At 43.0% G+C, this 20,719-nt stretch overlaps 1 protein-coding gene across 3 annotated transcripts in view; it reads left to right on the plus strand.

The window, feature by feature from the left end:
• The window catches only part of ZNF236 (zinc finger protein 236), a 1,086,161-nt gene that overhangs the window by 306,963 nt on the left and 758,479 nt on the right, over positions 1 to 20,719 (plus strand). For all 3 annotated transcript variants that reach the window (XM_069218833.1, XM_069218835.1, XM_069218834.1), the window contains one exon: positions 2,501 to 2,698. In XM_069218833.1, coding sequence (XP_069074934.1) covers positions 2,501 to 2,698 — 198 coding nt within the window. The remainder of the gene's footprint in view (positions 1 to 2,500; positions 2,699 to 20,719) is intronic.

Genomic DNA, 20,719 nt, shown 5'->3' on the forward strand with positions numbered 1-20,719 from the left:
AATTAAATGTTATAAGTGTGCCTGCAGCACTCCTTGTACCTCCCACTTATGTAGCTCTTTAAAACATGTTTTAGGTCTGCAGTTGGAGTCTGTGCTACAGTTCGAATACTGGAAATTCGATTTGGCAAAATAAACCTTTTGCCAGACCTACACTTCCTTCTTTAAAACATATGTCACACCTAATTTAGGCTCTAAACAGTCCACAGATCAGGGTTCATTGTATTTAACAAGACATGTATTTTTAAGTTTTATATGTCTTGATAGTGAAAGATTCCTGAATTATTTTTTAACTACTACAAGCTTGTCTCTCCCAGTGGATAACATTCAGTTACCTTTTGTCATTTAGTACGTACTAACTTTTAAATGAGATCAGGTAAGTTTGGATTCTAATTTAAAATCCTCTTTAATGGAAAAGTAGGATTTTAAGTCACAATACTGAAAATGCCACTTTTAGAAAGTTGGCATTTCCTTGTCCTAACTATTTGGTGCATTGTACGTGTACCATGGGACACATGACTGAATAGCTTGGCAGTTGGCCTTCGTGTATTCCTCCCAGACAGTGAAACAAAGGAGGACTAGGTATTAGCAGGTTGGGCGACCCTGTCAGGATTGTTGGGGCAGAACTTTTCCCTGCCTCATTTAAAATACAAAAGGCTGCCTCCAACACATACACAAAGGAACCTGACTCCAGCCTTTTGTCACCCCAGATAACTTGGAGCCTTGACAGGGGAAGGGAAGAACTTTCCTGACCAGGTGTCGGCTGTATTAAGGATGTCACCCTCACGTCAAAGGCTTGGCTACAGGTGTAAATATTGGACCTACTGAAGCACTGCTTCAGTACACAACTGGACCTGAGGAAGACTTCAGAAGTACTTCCTTGTACTCAAGATAACTGCCCTGCTGCTCGAGGTCTATCTTGTTCTATAGGGTACTGTCCTGCTGCTTGAGGCCTGCCTTGCTCCCAGAGACCTGCCTTGCTGCTTGAGGCCTGCCTTCCTACTTGAAACTTAGAGGACCATTTCCTTGAACCCAGGACTACCAGAGTAACCCCCAAGGGCTAGTTGGCTGGCCTCCTGTGTGAGCTACGGGGACAGGCACGCTCCACTGACCTTCAACGCTGCACCTGACCTTTTCTGCAGTGAGTCCACACCCCCCAAATGGTGCCCACCAGGTCGTGAACCCTTGGAAGAGATTTTAGAGGTACTGTTCCTGACCAACCCTAGATGTTGGTACTTAAAAAGATTTTCACCAAAAAGTACCAGAAGAACTGACAGAAGACTGGAACCTACCTGCCAGCCGATTTCCCCAAGGTATATCTCTGCTCTTGGATTTAATTTGTTTTGGTGTAATTTTAATAACTAAACATTTTTCTATTTTTCTAAATTGGTGTGGGATTTTTGTGTTGTGTTTTCACCTTATTACTGTTTGTGTGCTGCATAAATACTTAACACAGTGCCTCTAAGTTAAACCTTACTGCATTTGCAGCAGGCTACCAAAAGGTTAATGACAGGTTAATTTTGTGACTTTTTTGGTTCGCTCTCAGAAGGATTGTCGTTGTTGCTTGAGTAGGGTTTACACCCCCTTGATCAAAAACCCAAACTCCTTCAAGTACCAATTCTTGTGAATATGTGTTCTTAATATTCCACTTTCTTAGCTTTGGAAGTGCATTTGTCTTTTCTCAAAGTTATTCCCGTCTCTTGTAATAAAAATAGTGGTCAACAGTAGTATCATGCTCAGCTTCTGGTTCAGTGAAAAACAAAGTATTGCCCTAGAAAGCAGCCTTTATATTGGAAATACGTAAGTAACTCTGACATCACTTTCTGAAAATGTTGTAGTTATGTTTACCGGATTACTTTATGATGAATGATCAAGAAGTGATGTTTGGGACAGACCAAGTTTACTGCTGTCAACCAGTGTAGTTTAAGGAGGCCACTAGGCACCAAAACAGCTGTGCTGTGGGAGGAAACACAATCCCAAGGAGGGAGAGTAGTGTGACACTAATATCACTTTATGAAAGATGGAGATGATGGAAGCCAAATCAAATGGCAAACAGTGAAATTAGAATGTAATATCAGGTGTTACAATTATGTGGGATTGTCTAGAATCAGCATCCATTTCCGCCTAAATGAAACATGCCCATACATCCAACAAATTCAACTGATTTTCTCTCTGCACTGTTGTTATAATGTCCTAATGTGCACAGAGGCATTAATCCTAGTCAGAGCAATGGAAGTTTGCAAGCCCCTCTGGCTGTGTTAGCAGAGTTGCCTATTTTCACTTAGTTTTAAAGGAAAAGATGTTCACAAGTTATAATATATTTAAGGTTCTTTGTGTTGCAATGCTTGTTATGAAAAGTATTTTAACATATTTCCTTTTATGGTGTCCTGTATCCAGCAAATATGATCCTTGGGGAGTAGGCAACATAGACATCTCTATATATTTGCATTTTTAATGTTAAGATTACTTTGCTAACAGTATTTTAATATGGTTTTTCACATAGGTGCCAGACCGTTCCCATGTCCTCATTGTGATAGAAAATGTCGAACATCTGGGCACAGAAAAGCTCATATTGCCTCTCATTTTAAACGTGGTGATCTAAGGAAATATCCACCCAGGCCTATAAGAAGCAAAGCATTACTCGAAACTGCTCATTTTTCAGAAATACCCCTACAGGAACCTATTCTTATTACTGATTTAGGTAAGTCCTTGTGTTACCAATGATTGAGTTTAAGGTAATTAAAGAGATTGACGGTTGTGGTGGTGCCTCACAATCTATGTTTGTGTGCTCCATCTGGAATTTTTGAAGCTCACAACAAGGTCATTATTTTATCCTCCAGTAACACCTGCTCGTTCGAAAATGCTGACTTTGGCCTTGATGTTTTTCATTGGCTTCTCTACCATATTTCTGCATTTACTGCTATGCTGTTTGTTACATAAATACCCCTCACAAACACTTGACATACTCACTCCTAGCAGTCATAGATTATATTTTTGAGGCTATGGTAAAGAATAGGTCAACTTGTAAACTCACTTCAAATCAATTTTTTTAAGTGTTTAATTGTCTTACTTTTGTAGCTGTATGTTCAGGTGGTGGAGGATAAAATGTGCCTGTGTGAATGATCCACATTAGAAGTTACATTTGTCCTGGGTAAATCCCTTTTCTCAAAAGTACTGAGCAATTCTCATAAGGCCTTAACAGGTCTTTAAAGTGGCCGGATGATTCCAAATGATTTGGCAGTCATTGAAGATACAGACAGAATCCACTGTAATGTGAGTGTCCCTAGACCTATCCAGCTATGTTCTCTAAACAGCCTAGCTCATAGTGGGCGTTTGAGGGGTGGCTGATAAAATTGTCACAATTTTACAAGCTAGTCCATTTGTCACCATGCATACCAGGTACAAGGTTCATGAAATGCTTTAGTGTGGTATCTCTGATCATCTTATTTAAGTGCATTTTTTTAAAAGCCACGTGGCTGTCTGAATGGTCTTCTGTTGTCTACCAAGAGGCAGTCGATACTGGATAGGCTACCTCGCTATGCCAAGAGAAAGTTTGACTGTTATCCACCACCTTTATTGTGTACTTAGCGCCTAAACAGGTTAATCCAAAATTTCTGTAGAAAACACAAGAACTGCTGGATTCCTTCTGATCTTCTTTAAGAAATGATTTCTCCCTACAATTATCAGGTAACATTTTAGTTAGGCAGTGGTCTTTGCCTCTCAAGATCTCTGGCAAAGAGTGAACTGAAGCACTTGTCTTTTGGCACCGCTACTGTGTTTCTTTCTTTGTATTGTAGATTTTCCTTCAAAATTAAAGGAATGCAGTTCCTCTCCACTGGTGTTGTGTAAACGAAGGCTATTTTTATTAATAGCATGTGGGTCATCTAATTCTCATTCTAAACAAAAGGGGGGGTTGGAGGGACTGTTAGATTATGTGGTCTAGTGTACAGTCTCCCAACTATAATCCTATGAATTAGAGCACACTGTTCCAAACTACTCTGACTTCCTGGGAGACCTGGGGTCTCAGGAGCAAGGGCCCTCAAGCATCGCAATGGATGACTAGCATCATCATCGGGAAATGCTCCTCGCCAGTCCGGCACTGCAACACCTGGCGGGCTCCCTGAAGGGGGCTCTTACGCCATGCTGTTCTACTAATTAAGTGTGACAGCCTACAACAGGAGTAGACTAGGGTTGGAGAGAACAGAAGAAAGTATTAAAATTGGTTATTCATCACGCCAAAACATCATACCTTTAATCAGTGTGGGGTGGATGAAGACCAAGATTAAAAAATGAGTGAGAGTCACACAGGAGTGCAATGCTCAAGTGACTCTCAAAACCCCAAAACGTACGGGTCTATAAATAATATAGTACCTCTATACCAAGGTCAACATGTTTCGCGTCCTTACGGTCCAGACGGATCCATTGACGCTTCATCACGACCAAAAAAAGATGAAAGTTCTTCTCCAAATTACAACAAAAGATTTTAAACGCCCTAACTTTAGGATTGAAAACAGTCACTTACATTGAAGTCAACTGTTCAAGTCAGGTCGCCCTAAAAGACAAAAAATACATATACATAGGCCAGAGAAAACCATAATGTGGTAATACAGTGATTGAAGTGTAATAAAAATGTAATAAAACTGTAATGTGTCAAACGTCAAATGTGAAACACACACGGGTATCAAGGCTTACCATCCCCAAATTGAGACCGGGCTCCTGGGGACGCAAGTTCTATGGACTCATATGACCACTGTGCATAATCAATAAACAAAGTCATTAATAAAGTATGTATTGCATTCCACAATTAATCATATATATGTGAAAAACCATTGTTATGTATAAACAGAATAGCTGTCGATATGATGTTAATACTAAAGTATATCTAATAGTGCAGTAATGAATAGAGCAAGTTAAAGACTCCCAAGCTCCAATTTACTATGAGGTCTGCATATCAAAAATAGTCAATACTGAGTATTAATCAAAGCGGGAGGTGAATTCACCCGATTATAATGAGGCATAAAAGTTGCGGCGTGCTCAGAAACAAAAGGGGTAATTCACGAAGTTAAACTAAAGGCGCAAAGAAAATAGTGGTAAACTTACAATTTTGTCTCCGGTCCTACGTAGTGGACCTACCCTCTAGACGGCGTCCCGCATTGATATTATGCGGGCGCTGTCAGAGTCTTAAGAAGACGCTGCGAGGAACCGGGAGGGAATTCCTTCCGGCTCGCGCGCGTCTGAAAAAGTAAAAACAAACGAAGGACTTGCGTCTCAAGCTGGGCATAGCAATAGAAAAAGGACTCAGAGCCAGAAAGGTATGTTCTCTCGAGCCGAGGTATTAATCAGGATGAACTACGATATAAAAAAATATACAAATAAACAAAAAGAAACGTCTCGTTTGGAGCGGCCAAAAGGATTCTGTCATTGTGTTTATTAAACCTAATTCAGTACAAACTGAGATTTATTGAAAATAGAGTACAGACCACCAGTTGGCATTCAAGAGGTTAAGTTTTCTGCAAATAAATATTACTGTTTTTTTTTTTTAAAGATGCTTTTCAGTTAAAAAAAAAAAAAAACATAACCAAATTCGACAAGGTATCTGTTTGATGCAGTTGGTAAAGAAGTATTCTTATTTTGTTATTTGGTTATGTGTTTTTTTCAGTTCGAATTGAAATAGTAAAAAAATAACTGGTAACTCGATCCATAGTAAAAGGTACCTTTATAGAAAGATTTCATTGTTGGTAAATTAAAACAATTACTATATAAAAAAAAATAACAGAATATGACGTCAGAACTTAATATTGTAAAACGTAGCCTGCTTTAAACCAGAATGTAATAAAATAAATTGTGGCCCATCCTGCAATTACAGTATACAAATATATATATTTCTCCTGCAGTGTACAACATCTACTTATAATCTAATGTTAATTCAAATATGCTTTGACAATATTGTAGTAAAGCTAGAAATCCGTGCCGAAGATATAATTTTAAATATACTCTGGGATTGTATGTTTCACAGTCTCTTAAAGATCGTAAAAATAAACTCCATTCTTCTCTAAGGCCAGAACAAACACAAAACTGAGGGAAAGTATTGTAATTCATGTAGCCAACTTCCGTGTAGTGTACAACAACTATAAATACATTTGTATTCTTCCAAATACAAACTCATTGCTTTGGGTAGTGAGAAATATCTAATATGGAGAAAACAGTCTGTAATATTCCTTGACCAATATGGTAGCTATGACTGGAGAACAATCTTTGTGGAAGAAGTAAAAAAAATAAAAACATTTTGCGAAGATATGCTTTTTTAAAGAATTAAGCCTTTTCACAAAAAGAATGTAGCCTTGCTCAAATATGTAAAATTTATTTAAAATAAACCTCAGAATTATTTCAGCAAAACATCCATTAGTTAACCCTTAGGTGATTATAGATTTAATAATATGTATATGCCAAGAGGTTAGACTCACAGTTGCTTTCACCACCAGTGTCCACCCAAATAAAACCTTTCATGGTCCTCTAGGCAGTATCACAGAAACTAAACATATCTTTAAATGAGAGGTGGCCTTTATGACACTGTCTTTGCAACAGAATGCCTTTAACACTCATCCTTTCTCATGCAATGCCTTAACTGTGCAATGCCTTTATTACACATGCCTTTTCAACAAAAAAGTGTGTGGCTGTAGATACTCATGCTCTGCATACTCCTGTCACACGATTGAGTGGCTTCTCCTCTCTGTGATACTGTGCATGGGCATCAAATCCTTTGTTTGTTTTGTCTCTGCTGTCAGGTTCTTATGTGTGTGTCTTCGCTCCATCTTTGGACATGCTCCGATTCATAATCTTCCCTCTATCTTACTCTCTTTCGACTGTATTGTTTTTGCTCGCTCTTTTCCACCTTAGAACTTGCTTCGAATTGTTGGTACTGACTGCGGGCCCTTCAGGGCGTCCTCGCCCAACTTGGTCCTACGTTACCAGGTGGCACAAAGGATATGCCATCCTAATGGAATGGACTCCATTCCGTTTCTGCCCTCGGTGCCACGCTAAATTTCCCCACACCGCTCAACATTTAATGTGTAACCTCTGCCTCTCCCCGATCATCAAGAGGGCTACCTGTGACGCATGCAAATCATTCCGATCAAAGAAGTTGCTTTAGGACCGAAGGGCACGTTGGTTGGAAATGGTGCACAAGACTTATGACAACACCCTAGGCATTTTTGGGGAGGAACCCGCATCTAGGACTCCTCTGACGTCCAGTTTGATATCAAGAGCCACAAAATCACCTCATCGCAACCTGTGAAGTACCTTCACCCCTGCTGCTCACCCTAAGTCTCAGCTCAAAGTGTTACAAGTTGTTTTTTGTTCAAAGAAGTCTTTTCGAGTCAAGAGACCGAGGGACTCCTCCCTTTCGGCTCCATTGCGCATGGGCGTCGACTCAATCTTAGATTGTTTTCTTTCCGCCATCGGGTTCGGACGTGTTCCTCTTCGCTCCATATTTCAAATCGGGAAAGTTAGCTAAGCATCGAAAATTCAGCAGTATTGTTCGCGCTCGGTACTGGTTTAGTGTTAGTACATCGACACCGATTTTAGAAGCGCTCCGGCGGCCCTTCGGAGCTTCCACTCTTCAGCGGGGCCAGGTCGGCCCGACCGCGTCCATCGTCGAAACTTATGGACCGGACCCCCTTCCGCTTCTGCCCGAATTGCCACGCTAAGTATCCTTATACAGACCAACACTTGGTCTGTAATCTATGTCTATCACCGGAACACAGGGAGGATACTTGCGAGGCCTGTCGGGCATTTCGATCGAAAAAGACCCTACGCGATCGAAGAGCCAGAAGACTTCAAATGGCGTCGACACCGGCCGAACAGATCGACGTCGAGGAGGGGGAAAGAATCTCCATACAAGAATCGGACTTGGACGACTCCGAAAGTGAGCTACCGACAGCACAGCAAAAAACTGTGAGTAAAACTGCCACGACTCACTCCCAAATCATAAAGGACAAGGGCATGCCACCGCCAACAGGCCATGGCTTAACCCGAAAACACGGTGACCAACCATCGGCACCGAAAAAGGCCTCCCAACAGCCGAAGACATCCGACTTCGGTCGAGATACCTGCTCCGAACCATCTCGGCCCGAGAGTTCGACCCACCCAAGGTAAAAAAAGGTTTCCTCGGAGCTGAAAAAGACTGTTCCTAAACCCTCGGTGTCGAAAAAGGCAACCTCAGAGCCGAAAATAGGCTCATACACAGAAGAGCACGGACTTTCCAGCCAAATTCTCAAAGGAGGCTGCACATCCAGAAAGAGACTGGTAAAATGAAAAACTCTTCCTCCAATAAAAATAAAAAGAAAGCTAGCATTTCAGGAGTCGGAAATGCAGCCAAAGGCAAAGGTGGCAAGAGACAAAACACCACCACCAAGGTTTTCGCCACTGCCTTCTCCACTGCACTCACCACAGCTGTCCCCGGTAACAACACCCCCAATGCAGTCACCAACACACACGGGGATGACACAGGATGACCCGGATGCATGGGACTTATATGATGCACCGGTCTCCGACAACAATCCCGATTGTTACCCAGCAAGGCCGTCACCTCCAGAGGACAGCACTTCATATATGCAGGTGTTATCAAGGGAAGCTACTTTCCACAATGTAGCAATGCATGCGGAGCCAATAGAAGATTACTTTTTATTTAACACCTTGGCATCCACCCACAGCTCTTATCAAAGTTTGCCAATGCTCCCAGGCATGCTCAAGCACGCAAAACAGGTGTTCCAGGACCCAGTGAAAGGCAGAGCTATCGCACCTAGGGTGGAGAAGAAATATAAACCTCCCCCAATGGACCCTGTGTTTATAACACAGCAACTGGCACCAGATTCGGTAGTCGTGGGAGCGGCCAGAAAGAGGGCAAACTCCAAATCATCAGGGGATGCACCGCCACCCGACAAGGAAAGTCGGAAGTTCAGTGTGGCGGGCAAACGGGTGTCAGCACAAGCAGCCAATCAATGGCGAATTGCCAATTCACAGGCTCTACTGGCTCGCTACTACAGGGCACACTGGGACGAGATGCAACATATAATACAGCACTTGCCCAAGGAACACCAGAAACGTGCCCAGCAGGTTGTTGAGGAAGGACAAGCAATTTCCAACAACCAGATAAGGTCGGCACTGGACTCTGCAGACACAGCAGCACGGACAGTGAACACTGCGGTAACCATTCGCAGGCATGAATGGTTATGGAGCTCAGGTTTTAAACCGGAAATCCAGCAAGCTGTCTTAAATATGCCGTTTAACCAGGAACAATTGTTTGGGCCAGAGGTGGACACGGCAATTGAAAAACTAAAAAAGGACACAGACACGGCCAAAGCCATGGGCGAGCTCTACTCCCCACAAAGCAGAGGCACTTTTAGAAGGCCACAGTTTAGAAGGGGGTTTCAAACCCAAACCCCAGAGCCTTCCACCTCACAAGCCAGACCCACCTATCAGGGGCAGTACCAAAGAGGAGGGTTTCGAGGCTCATATAGGGGTGGTCAATTCCCAAGAGCAAGAGGGAAATTCCAAAGCCCTAAAACAACTCCAGCCAAACCTTGACTTCAAAGTCACAAACCCCCGACACTTAACACCAGTTGGGGGGAGACTTACTGCATACTACGAAAACTGGACAAACATAACTACAGACGCATGGGTCCTAGCCATTATCCAACATGGTTACTGCATAGAATTCATAAATTTCCCACCAGATGTACCCCCAAGAGCGCACAATATGTCCAAACAACACTTAGACCTGTTACAGCTAGAGGTCCAAGCATTGTTACAAAAACAAGCAATAGAACTAGTACCCAACCATCAAAAAGGAACAGTTGTCTACTCCCTATATTTCCTAATTCCAAAGAAAGACAAAACGTTGAGACCCATATTAGACCTCAGAATGCTGAATCTCTACATCATATTTCCACAGCATATTTCCACATACCCATAGATCCTTCTCACAGGAAATACTTATGGTTTGTAATCCAGGGCGTGCATTACCAATTCAAGGTGTTACCATTAGTGATAACAACAGCCCCAAGGGTATTCACAAAATGCCTTGCAGTAGTAGCCGCTCATATAAGGAGACAGCACATGCACGCATTCCCATACTTAGACGATTGGTTAATAAAAACCAGCACTCAGCAACAGTGTCTTCTTCATACGCAATACGTTATAGAAACTCTACACAAACTAGGGTTTTCTATAAATTACCAAAAATCACATCTTCAACCATCCCAGATACAACAATACTTGGGAGCAACACTCAACACACAAAAGGCGATTGCCACTCCAAGTCCGCAAAGAGTACAAGCGTTCCAGAATATAGTATTAAACATGCAGCCAAACCAACACTACCAGGTGAAGTTTGTAATGAAACTTCTAGGCATGATGTCTTCATGCATAGCCATTGTCCCAAACGCAAGACTACACATGCGGCCCTACAACAGTGCCTAGGAAGACAATGGACACAAGCACAGGGTCAACTCCAAGATCTAGTGTTGATAGACCACCAGACACACTTCTCGCTTCAATGGTGGAACCCTATAAATTTAAACCAAGGGTGGCCATTCCAAGACCCAGTGCCCCAATACGTGATCACAATAGATGCTTCAATGATGGGGTGGGGAGCACACCTCAACCAGCACAGTATACAGGGACAATGGGACATTCAGCAAAAACAACTGCGCATAAATCACTTAGAACTGTTGGCAGTGTTTCTAGCATTGAAAGTATTTCAACCACTGGTAGCGCACAAACACATTCCTGTCAAAACAGACAACATGACGACAATGTATTACCTCAACAAGCAAGGAGGGACACACTCGTCACAACTGTGTCTCTTGGCACAAAAAAGTTGCCATTGGGCAATTCACAATCACATTCGCCTAATAGCACAATACATCCCAGGGATTCAAAACCAGTTAGCCGACAATCTCAGTCAAGATCATCAACAAACACTCGAATGGGAAATTAATCCCCAGATCCTACGAGATTACTTTCTACACTGGGGAACACCAAAAATAGACCTATTCACAACAAAAGAAAACGCGAAATGCCAAAACTTTGCGTCCAGGTACCCACACCCTCTGTCCAAGGGCAATGCGTTATGGATGAGTTGGTCAGGGATATTTGCTTACGCTTTTCCCCCTCTCCCACTCATTCCTTATCTGGTAAACAAACTGAGTCAAAACAGACTCAAACTAATACTTATAGCACCAACCTTGGCTCGCCAACCGTGGTACACAACACTGTTGGACTTATCAGTAGTACCCCACATCAAACTACCAAACAGACCAGATCTGTTGACACAACACAAACAACAGATCAGACACCCGAATCCAGCATCGCTCAATCTAGCAATCTGGCTCCTGAAGTCTTAGAATTTGGACACTTAGACCTTACACAAGAATGTATGGAAGTCATTAAACAAGCTAGGAAACCTAGCTACAAGACATTGTTATGCAAACAAATGGAAAATATTTGTTTACTACTGCCACAATAATCAAATTCAACCACTACATGCTTCCGCAAAAAACATTGTAAGTTACTTATTACACTTACAAAAATCTAAACTAGCATTCTCTTCTATTAAAATACATCTCACAGCAATATCTGCCTATCTGCAGATTAGACATTCAACATTGCTTTTTAGAATCCCAGTCATTAAAGCATTTATGGAGGGATTAAAAAGAATCATACCCCCGAGAACACCCCCAGTCCCTTGATGGAACCTCAATATTGTATTAACACGACTCATGGGACCACCATTTGAACCCATGCATTTGTGTCAGATTCAATATCTAACGTGGAAAGTAGCATTTGTCGTTGCAATCACTTCATTACAAAGAGTTAGTGAAATACAGGCATTCACTATTGAACAACCCTTTATACAAGTACACAAACATAAAGTAGTACTTCGCACAAATCCAAAATTCCTACCTAAAGTCATCTCACCGTTTCATATAAATCAAACAGTGGAACTTCCAGTCTTCTTCCCACAGCCAGACTCAGTAGCAGAAAGAGCGCTGCATACGTTAGACATTAAAAGAGCTTTAATGTTTTACATTGACAGAACAAAATCATTTAGGAAAGCTAAACAGTTATTTGTGGCATTCCAAAAACCACATACTGGAAATCCAATCTCAAAACAAGGACTAGCTAGATGCATAGTAAAATGCATCCAAACGTGTTACCTAAAAACCAAAAGACAGCTATTAGTAACACCAAAAGCACATTCAACCAGGAAAAAAGGTGCAACAATGGCCTTTTTAGGAAATATACCAATGAAAGAGATTTGTAAAGCTGCCACTTGGTCAACACCCCATACATTTACCAAGCATTACTGTGTAGATGTGATAGCAGCACAACAAGCCTCAGTTGGACAGCCAAACTAAGAACACTATTTCAAACAACTTCAACTCCTACAGGCTGACCACAGCTTATGGGAGGAAAACTGCTTTGTAGTCTATGCATAGCATGTGTATCTGCAGCTACACATGCCATTGAACGGAAAATGTCACTTACCCAGTGTACATCTGTTCGTGGCATGTTCCGCTGCAGATTAACATGCGCCCACCCGCCTCCCCGGGAGTCTGTAGCGGTTTAAGTTACAACAAACATTTGTACATATATATATATATATATATGTTCGATGGCATGTGTAGCTGCAGATACACATGCTGTGCACATCCCGCCATCTGGTGTTGGGCTCGGAGTGTTACAAGTTGTTTTTCTTCGAAGAAGTCTTTTCGAGTCACGAGACCGAGGGACTCCTCCCATTTCGACTCCATTGCGCATGGGCGTCGACTCCATCTTAGATTGTTTTTTTCCTGCCATCGGGTTCGGACGTGTTCCTTTTCGCTCCGTGTTTCGGGTCGGAAAGTTAGTTAGAATCTCGGAAAAATCGTCGGTATTGTTTGCGTTCGGTATCGGGTTAGTTACAACAGATCGACACCGAATTAAGAAGAGCTCCGGTGGCCCTTCGGGGTTTTTTTCGATCCCCGTCGGAGCCTGGTCGGCCCGGCCACGTGTCTCTTCAAGGCTGATGGAACGGACCCCATTCCGCTTCTGTCCAAAATGCCATAACAAGTATCCATATACAGATCAGCACATGGTCTGTAACTTGTGTCTGTCTCCAGAGCACAAGGAGGATACCTGTGAAGCCTGTCGAGCGTTTCGGTCGATGAAGACATTAAGAGACCGAAGAGCAAGAAGACTGCAGATGGCGTCGGCGCCGACAGGACAAGGGCGTTTTGAGGAGGAAGAAGAAAGCTTCTCCATCCATGAATCGGACTCGGACGACCTCGATCCCAAAGAAACGCCGAAAACCGTGAGTAAGTCATCGAAACATAAAACTCACGAGAAGACAACAAAAGCCCAGGGGACGCCACCGCCAACAGGCCATGGCTTAACCCGAAAAATAGGTGACCGATCATCGGCACCGAAAAAGGGCATGCATGTGGCGAAGTCATCCGATTCTGGTCGAGATACCGCCACACAGCAATCTCGGGCCCGAGACACCGTCCCCGAACAGATTCGGCACCGAGACAGTGGCACCGAAATGGTTCGGCACCGAGAAACCACGACGCCGAAAATAAAGAAGGTCACCTCGGAGCCCAAAAAGGCGACCGAAAAGATTTCGATTCCGAAACATCCAGCATCGGAACCGCAAACAGGTTCCTACACAGAGGAACAGGGATTGTCCTCCCAGATGCAAGGACATAAGTTCGGAGAGGAACTTCAATCTGTTGAGCCAGACTACACTCAAAGAAGGCTCCACATTCAAAAAGACACAGGGAAGATAAGCACTCTTCCCCCAATTAAGATTAAAAGAAGACTTGCCTTTCAAGAAAAGGACAAGCAGCCACAGGCAAAGGTGGCAAGACAAACGACTCCACCACCATCTCCAACACCATCGATGCACACATCACCGGTAGCCACTCCACCACTGATGCAATCTCCGACTCATACTGCAATGAGTAAAGATGATCCTGATGCATGGGACCTTTATGATGCTCCTGTATCAGATAACAGCCCAGACTGTTACCCTACAAGGCCGTCGCCACCTGAAGACAGTACATCCTACACGCAGGTGGTCTCAAGGGCAGCTGCGTTTCATAACGTCACCTTGCATTCAGAACCAATTGAGGATGACTTTTTATTTAATACACTCTCCTCCACTCATAGCCAATACCAAAGCTTACCTATGCTCCCAGGAATGCTAAAACATTCAAAACAAATATTTCAAGAGCCTGTTAAAGGCAGAGCCATAACTCCAAGGGTGGAAAAAAAGTATAAGCCACCACCAACAGACCCTGTTTATATTACGCAGCAATTAACACCAGATTCTGTGGTTGTTGGGGCAGCTCGCAAGAGAGCAAACTCTCATACCTCGGGAGATGCACCTCCTCCAGACAAAGAGAGTCACAAATTCGATGCTGCGGGTAAAAGAGTTGCAGCACAAGCAGCAAACCAATGGCGTATTGCCAATTCACAAGCACTTTTGGCAAGATACGATAGAGCTCATTGGGACGAAATGCAGCATTTCATAGAACACTTACCCAAAGAGTTCCAGAAAAGGGCACAACAAGTGGTAGAAGAAGGACAAAGTATCTCGAATAATCAGATACGGTCATCAATGGACGCAGCAGATACAGCTGCAATAACAATAAGGAGACACGCATGGTTGCGTACGTCAGGATTCAAGCCGGAAATACAACAAGCCGTGCTGAATATGCCCTTTTAATGAACAGCAGTTGTTTGGGCCGGAAGTCGACACTGCTATTGAAAAACTCAAAAAAGATACAGATACCGCAAAAGCCATGGGCGCACTCTACTCCCCACAAAGCAGAGGCACATTTCGCAAAACACCATTTAGGGGAGGGTTTTGAGGTCAGCCTACACAACCTCACAAGCAAGGCCCACTTATCAAAGCCAATACCAGCGAGGAAGTTTTCGGGGGCAATATAGAGGGGCACAGTTCCCAAAAAATAGAGGGAAGTTCCAAAGCCCCAAAACCCCTCAAAACAAACAGTGACTTCCAAGTCACACATCCCCAACACATAACACTTGTGGGGGGGAGACTAAGACAATTTTACAAACATTTGGAAGAGATAACAACAGACACTTGGGTACTAGCAATTGTCCAGCATGGTTATTGCATAGAATTTCTCAAATTCCCTCCAAACGTGCCACCGAAAACACACAATATGTCAAAACAACATATAGATCTTCTAGGACTAGAAGTTCAGGCATTACTACTAAAAGAAGCAATAGAATTAGTACCAGAACACCAGAAAGGAACAGGAGTTTACTCTCTGTACTTTCTCATACCCAAAAAAGACAAGACTCTGAGACCTATATTAGATCTCCGAACATTAAATACCTACATCAAATCAGATCACTTTCACATGGTGACATTACAAGACGTAATCCCACTACTCAAACAACAAGACTACATGACAACACTAGACCTAAAGGATGCATATTTCCATATACCGATACATCCTTCACACAGAAAGTACTTAAGGTTTGTGTTCCAAGGAACACATTACCAATTCAAGGTGTTGCCATTCGGAATAACAACTGCGCCAAGAGGTTTTACAAAGTGCCTAGCAGTCGTAGCTGCACATATCAGAAGGCAGCAAATACATGTGTTCCCGTACCTAGACGATTGGTTAATCAAAACCAACACTCTAGAAAGGTGTTCACAACACACAAAGTATGTCATAGAAACCTTACACAAACTAGGTTTCTCAATCAACTACACAAAGTCACACCTTCTGCTGTGTCAAACACAGCAATACTTAGGGGCGACAATCAACACAGCAAAAGGGATTGCCACTCCAAGTCCACAAAGGGTTCAGGCATTTCACAATGTAATACAGGCCATGTATCCAAATCAAAAAATACAAGTCAAAAAGGTGATGAAACTCCTAGGCATGATGTCCTCATGCATAGCCATTGTCCCAAACGCAAGATTGCACATGCGGCCCTTAGAACAGTGCCTAGCATCACAGTGGTCACAGGCACAGGGTCAAATTCTAGATCTGGTGTTGGTAGACCGCCAAACATACACCTCGCTTCAATGGTGGAACAGTATAAATTTAAACCAAGGGCGGCCTTTCCAAGACCCAGTGCCACAATACGTAATAACAACAGATGCCTCCATGATAGGGTGGGGAGCACACCTAAATCAATACAGCATCCAAGGACAATGGGACACTCACCAAAAACAGTTTCACATAAATCACTTAGAACTATTGGCAGTATTTCTAGCGCTGAAAGCATTTCAACCCATAATAAGCTACAAACACATTCTTGTCAAAACAGACAACATGACAATGATGTATTACCTGAACAAACAGGGAGGCACACACTCAACACAGTTGTGTCTCCTGGCACAGAAAATATGGCATTGGGCGATTCACAACCACATTCGCCTAATAGCACAATTTATTCCAGGAATTCAGAACCAGCTAGCGGACAATCTTTCTCGGGATCACCAACAGATCCACGAATGGGAGATTCACCCCCAAATACTGAATACTTACTTCCAGAGTTGGGGAACACCACAAATAGATCTATTTGCAACAAAGGAAAACGCAAAATGCCAAAACTTCGCATCCAGGTACCCACAAGATCAGTCTCAGGGCAATGCGTTATGGATGAGTTGGTCAGGGATATTTGCTTACGCTTTTCCCCCCTCTCCCACTCCTTCCAAATCTAGTAAACAAGCTGAGTCAAAACAAACTCAAACTCATACTAATAGCACCGACATGGGCAAGGCAACCTTGGTACACAACACTACTAGACCTCTCAGTAGTGCCTCATGTCAAACTACCAAACATACCAGATCTGTTAACGCAACACAAACAACAGATCAGACACCCAAATCCAGCATCGCTGAATCTAGCAATCTGGCTCCTGAAGTCCTAGAGTTCGGACATTTAGACCTTACACAGGAATGTATGGAGGTCATAAAACAAGCTAGGAAACCTGCCACTAGACATTGCTATGCAAATAAGTGGAAAAGATTTGTCTATTACTGCCACAATAATCAAATTCAACCCTTACACGCATCTGCCAAAGACATCGTAGGATACTTACTACATTTGCAAAAATCAAAGCTAGCTTTTTCTTCCATTAAAATACATCTTACAGCAATTTCAGCTTACCTGCAAATTACGCACTCAACTTCTCTATTTAGAATACCAGTCATAAAAGCATTTATGGAAGGTCTAAAGAGAATTATGCCACCAAGAACACCACCAGTTCCTTCGTGGAACCTCAACATTGTCTTAACACGACTCATGGGTCCACCTTTTGAGCCCATGCACTCTTGTGAAATGCAATACTTAACATGGAAAGTTGCATTCTTAATTGCCATCACATCTTTAAGAAGAGTAAGTGAGATTCAAGCATTTACCATACAAGAACCATTTATTCAGATACACAAGCCTAAGGTAGTTCGACGAACAAATCCTAAATTTTTACCAAAAGTCATATCACCGTTCCACTTAAATCAAACAGTAGAATTACCAGTGTTCTTCCCACAGCCAGACTCTGTAGCTGAAAGAGCACTACATACATTGGACATCAAAAGAGCGTTAATGTACTACATTGACAGAACAAAACTAATTCGCAAAACAAAACAATTATTTATTGCTTTCCAAAAACCTCATACAGGAAATCCAATTTCTAAGCAAGGCATTGCTAGATGGATAGTTAAGTGCATTCAAACCTGTTATCTTAAAGCTAAAAGAGAACTGCCTATTACACCAAAGGCACACTCAACTAGAAAGAAAGGTGCTACCATGGCCTTTCTAGGAAATATTCCAATGACAGAAATATGTAAGGCAGCTACATGGTCTACGCCTCATACATTTACCAAACACTACTGTGTAGACGTGCTAACAACACAGCAAGCCACAGTAGGCCAAGCAGTACTACGAACATTGTTTCAGACAACTTCAACTCCTACAGGCTGAACCACCGCTTTTGGGGAGATAACTGCTTACTAGTCTATGCACAGCATGTGTATCTGCAGCTACACATGCCACTGAACGGAAAATGTCACTTACCCAGTGTACATCTGTTCGTGGCATTAGTCGCTGCAGATTCACATGCGCCCACCCGCCTCCACGGAAGCCTGTAGCCGTTTAGAAGTTGATCTTGAACATCTGTATATTTGTAAATATATATATTACTTTAAACTACATTATGTACATACGTATTCACTCCATTGCATGGGCACTATTACCAGCATATACAACTCCTACCTCACCCTCTGCGGGGAAAACAATCTAAGATGGAGTCGACGCCCATGCGCAATGGAGTCGAAATGGGAGGAGTCCCTCGGTCTCGTGACTCGAAAAGACTTCTTTGAAGAAAAACAACTTGTAACACTCCGAGCCCAACACCAGATGGCGGGATGTGCACAGCATGTGAATCATATATATATATATATATATATATATATTTTAATTCCATCTGCATGGACATCTCTTTTATTTATACTCTACCACTTCTACCTTTCCCTCTGCGGGAAAACAATCTAAGATTGATTCGATGCCCATGCGCAATGGAGCCGAAGAGGAGGAGTCACTCGATCCTGTGACTCGAAAACACTTCTTCGAAGAAAAACAACTTGTAACACTCCGAGCCCAGCACTAGATGGCAGGGCCTATGCATAGCATGTGAATCTGCGGCGGAACATGCCACGAACAGATGTACACTGGGTAAGTGACATTTTCCATACATTAGTTTTATATATATATATATATATATATATATATATATATATATATATATTTAGTTATACACATATATATACATATAACTATATATATATATGTTCGAGGCATGTGTGGCTAGAGAGATTCACATGCATGGCATAATCTCACCATTTACAGTTGGGCTCGGAAGTGTGCAAGTTGTTTTTCTTTGGAGAAAGTCTTTCAAGTCATAAGGTGGAGTGACTCCTCTTCTTGCTGGTAATGCACATGGTCATCCACTCCATTGTTAGATTGTTTTCGTCTCCTGTCTGGTTTGGGCGTGTGCTCCTCTGCTCCGGGTTCGATGCAGTCATTGTTTCTTATTTCCTAACTTTTCCGTTGGTATTATTTTTGATTGCGGGTCTTTCAAGTCTCCTTCATCCATGCTTCAACATAGATGTTGTCAGGGTGACTCGATTCAGTGGCAGCCCTTGTGGGCAGACCTTATCTTCCACGTTTCATGCACACATCTCAACCCAGTGATGGAATGAGCACCCTTCCACTTCTGCCCCAATGCCATGCCTAGTACCCACACACCAATCTCCATCAGGTGTGTAACTTTGCCTCTCTCCAGACCATCAGGAAGTCACCTGCAAAGCCTGCAAATGATTTGGGTTCAAGAAGACGCAGTGTAATCGATGACTCGAGATGTCCTGCGGCATCACCAAAGATGCACGTTACCTCTTTGGATCCAAAGAACCTCAAGACAAGGCCCACTCCCAAGTGGTGGCAGCAGGTGAGGGCTCCTTTTCACCTGAATACAGCTCAGCCTCTAAACTCGAGATACGGAACATCACGCTCGGACAGCCGGTAAGCACAATGCCCCTCTATCCCAGTCCCAACACCAGCAAGCCATCCTGGAGGGTCTGGATAGACCAAAATTATCACTTGGGCCTGCAGTATCCTCAGGCCATTGTCAGCACCGAGCAGCTGTATCAGAAACGACCAACCCAGAACCCAATATCTGCTGATGCTTAAAGGCATGCTCAGACACATGCCTGACATCCTTAAAAACCCAGTTAAGTCATGTGTCATTATGCCAAGGGTCGATAGGAAATATAAACCTTCCCCAAATTACCCTATATATGTATTAAGGGCCAAATCCTTCCAGACTCTCTGGTTGTAGCTACAGCGAGAAAAAGGACAACCTTGCAACCATCTAGTGAGACCCCCTCCGCCCACCCCCCCACCCCAAGATAAAGAAAGTAAAAAGATTGATGCAGCGGAGAAGAGTGACTGCACAGTTTGCCAAGCAATAGAGAATTAGCAACTCCTTGGGCCTCCTCTCCCACTATGACAGAGTTCATTGGGACAGGATGGAGGAGCTCCTCCAACATCTCACTGGAGTTCATGAAAAAAGGGCATATGAGATGGCGTCTGAGGGTACATTAATTGCACACACCTCAATACACTGCACCCTTGATGCGGTCCACATAACAGAAAGAGGCATTAACGCCAGCATAGTCTTTAGATATCACACTGGCTTTGGGTCTTAGGATTCAAACCCGAAGTGCAACAAAACATACTAGAACTTCCTTTTGACGTGAAATACCTATTTGGCCCTCATGTAGGCACTTTTCTTGATAACATCAAGAAAGATAACGAGACGGGCAAAGCTTAGGGAGCATTGCAAACATCTCAGCGTGGCTCCGTTTGCCGCTTTCCCTGTCATGGAGGAACATAATCCACCTCCACATCCTACCAACGTCTCCAGGTACAAATCAATTTGTCTAAGTGATATTATTAGGGCTCCTATAGGGGCAGTAATTCCAGAGCCAAAAGCATGAGTGGCTTCACCAAACCCTTTGCCACGTCTAGCAAACCCTTACTTACCAACCTATGACCACACCTGTTGGGGGTTGCATATAAGGCTTCTTTCCCGCGTAGTGGAACATCGGCTCCAACCAGTGGATGTTGGTTAT

Source organism: Pleurodeles waltl, chromosome 2_1 (genome assembly GCF_031143425.1).
Source record: "Pleurodeles waltl isolate 20211129_DDA chromosome 2_1, aPleWal1.hap1.20221129, whole genome shotgun sequence".
Taxonomy (NCBI): domain Eukaryota; kingdom Metazoa; phylum Chordata; class Amphibia; order Caudata; family Salamandridae; genus Pleurodeles; species Pleurodeles waltl.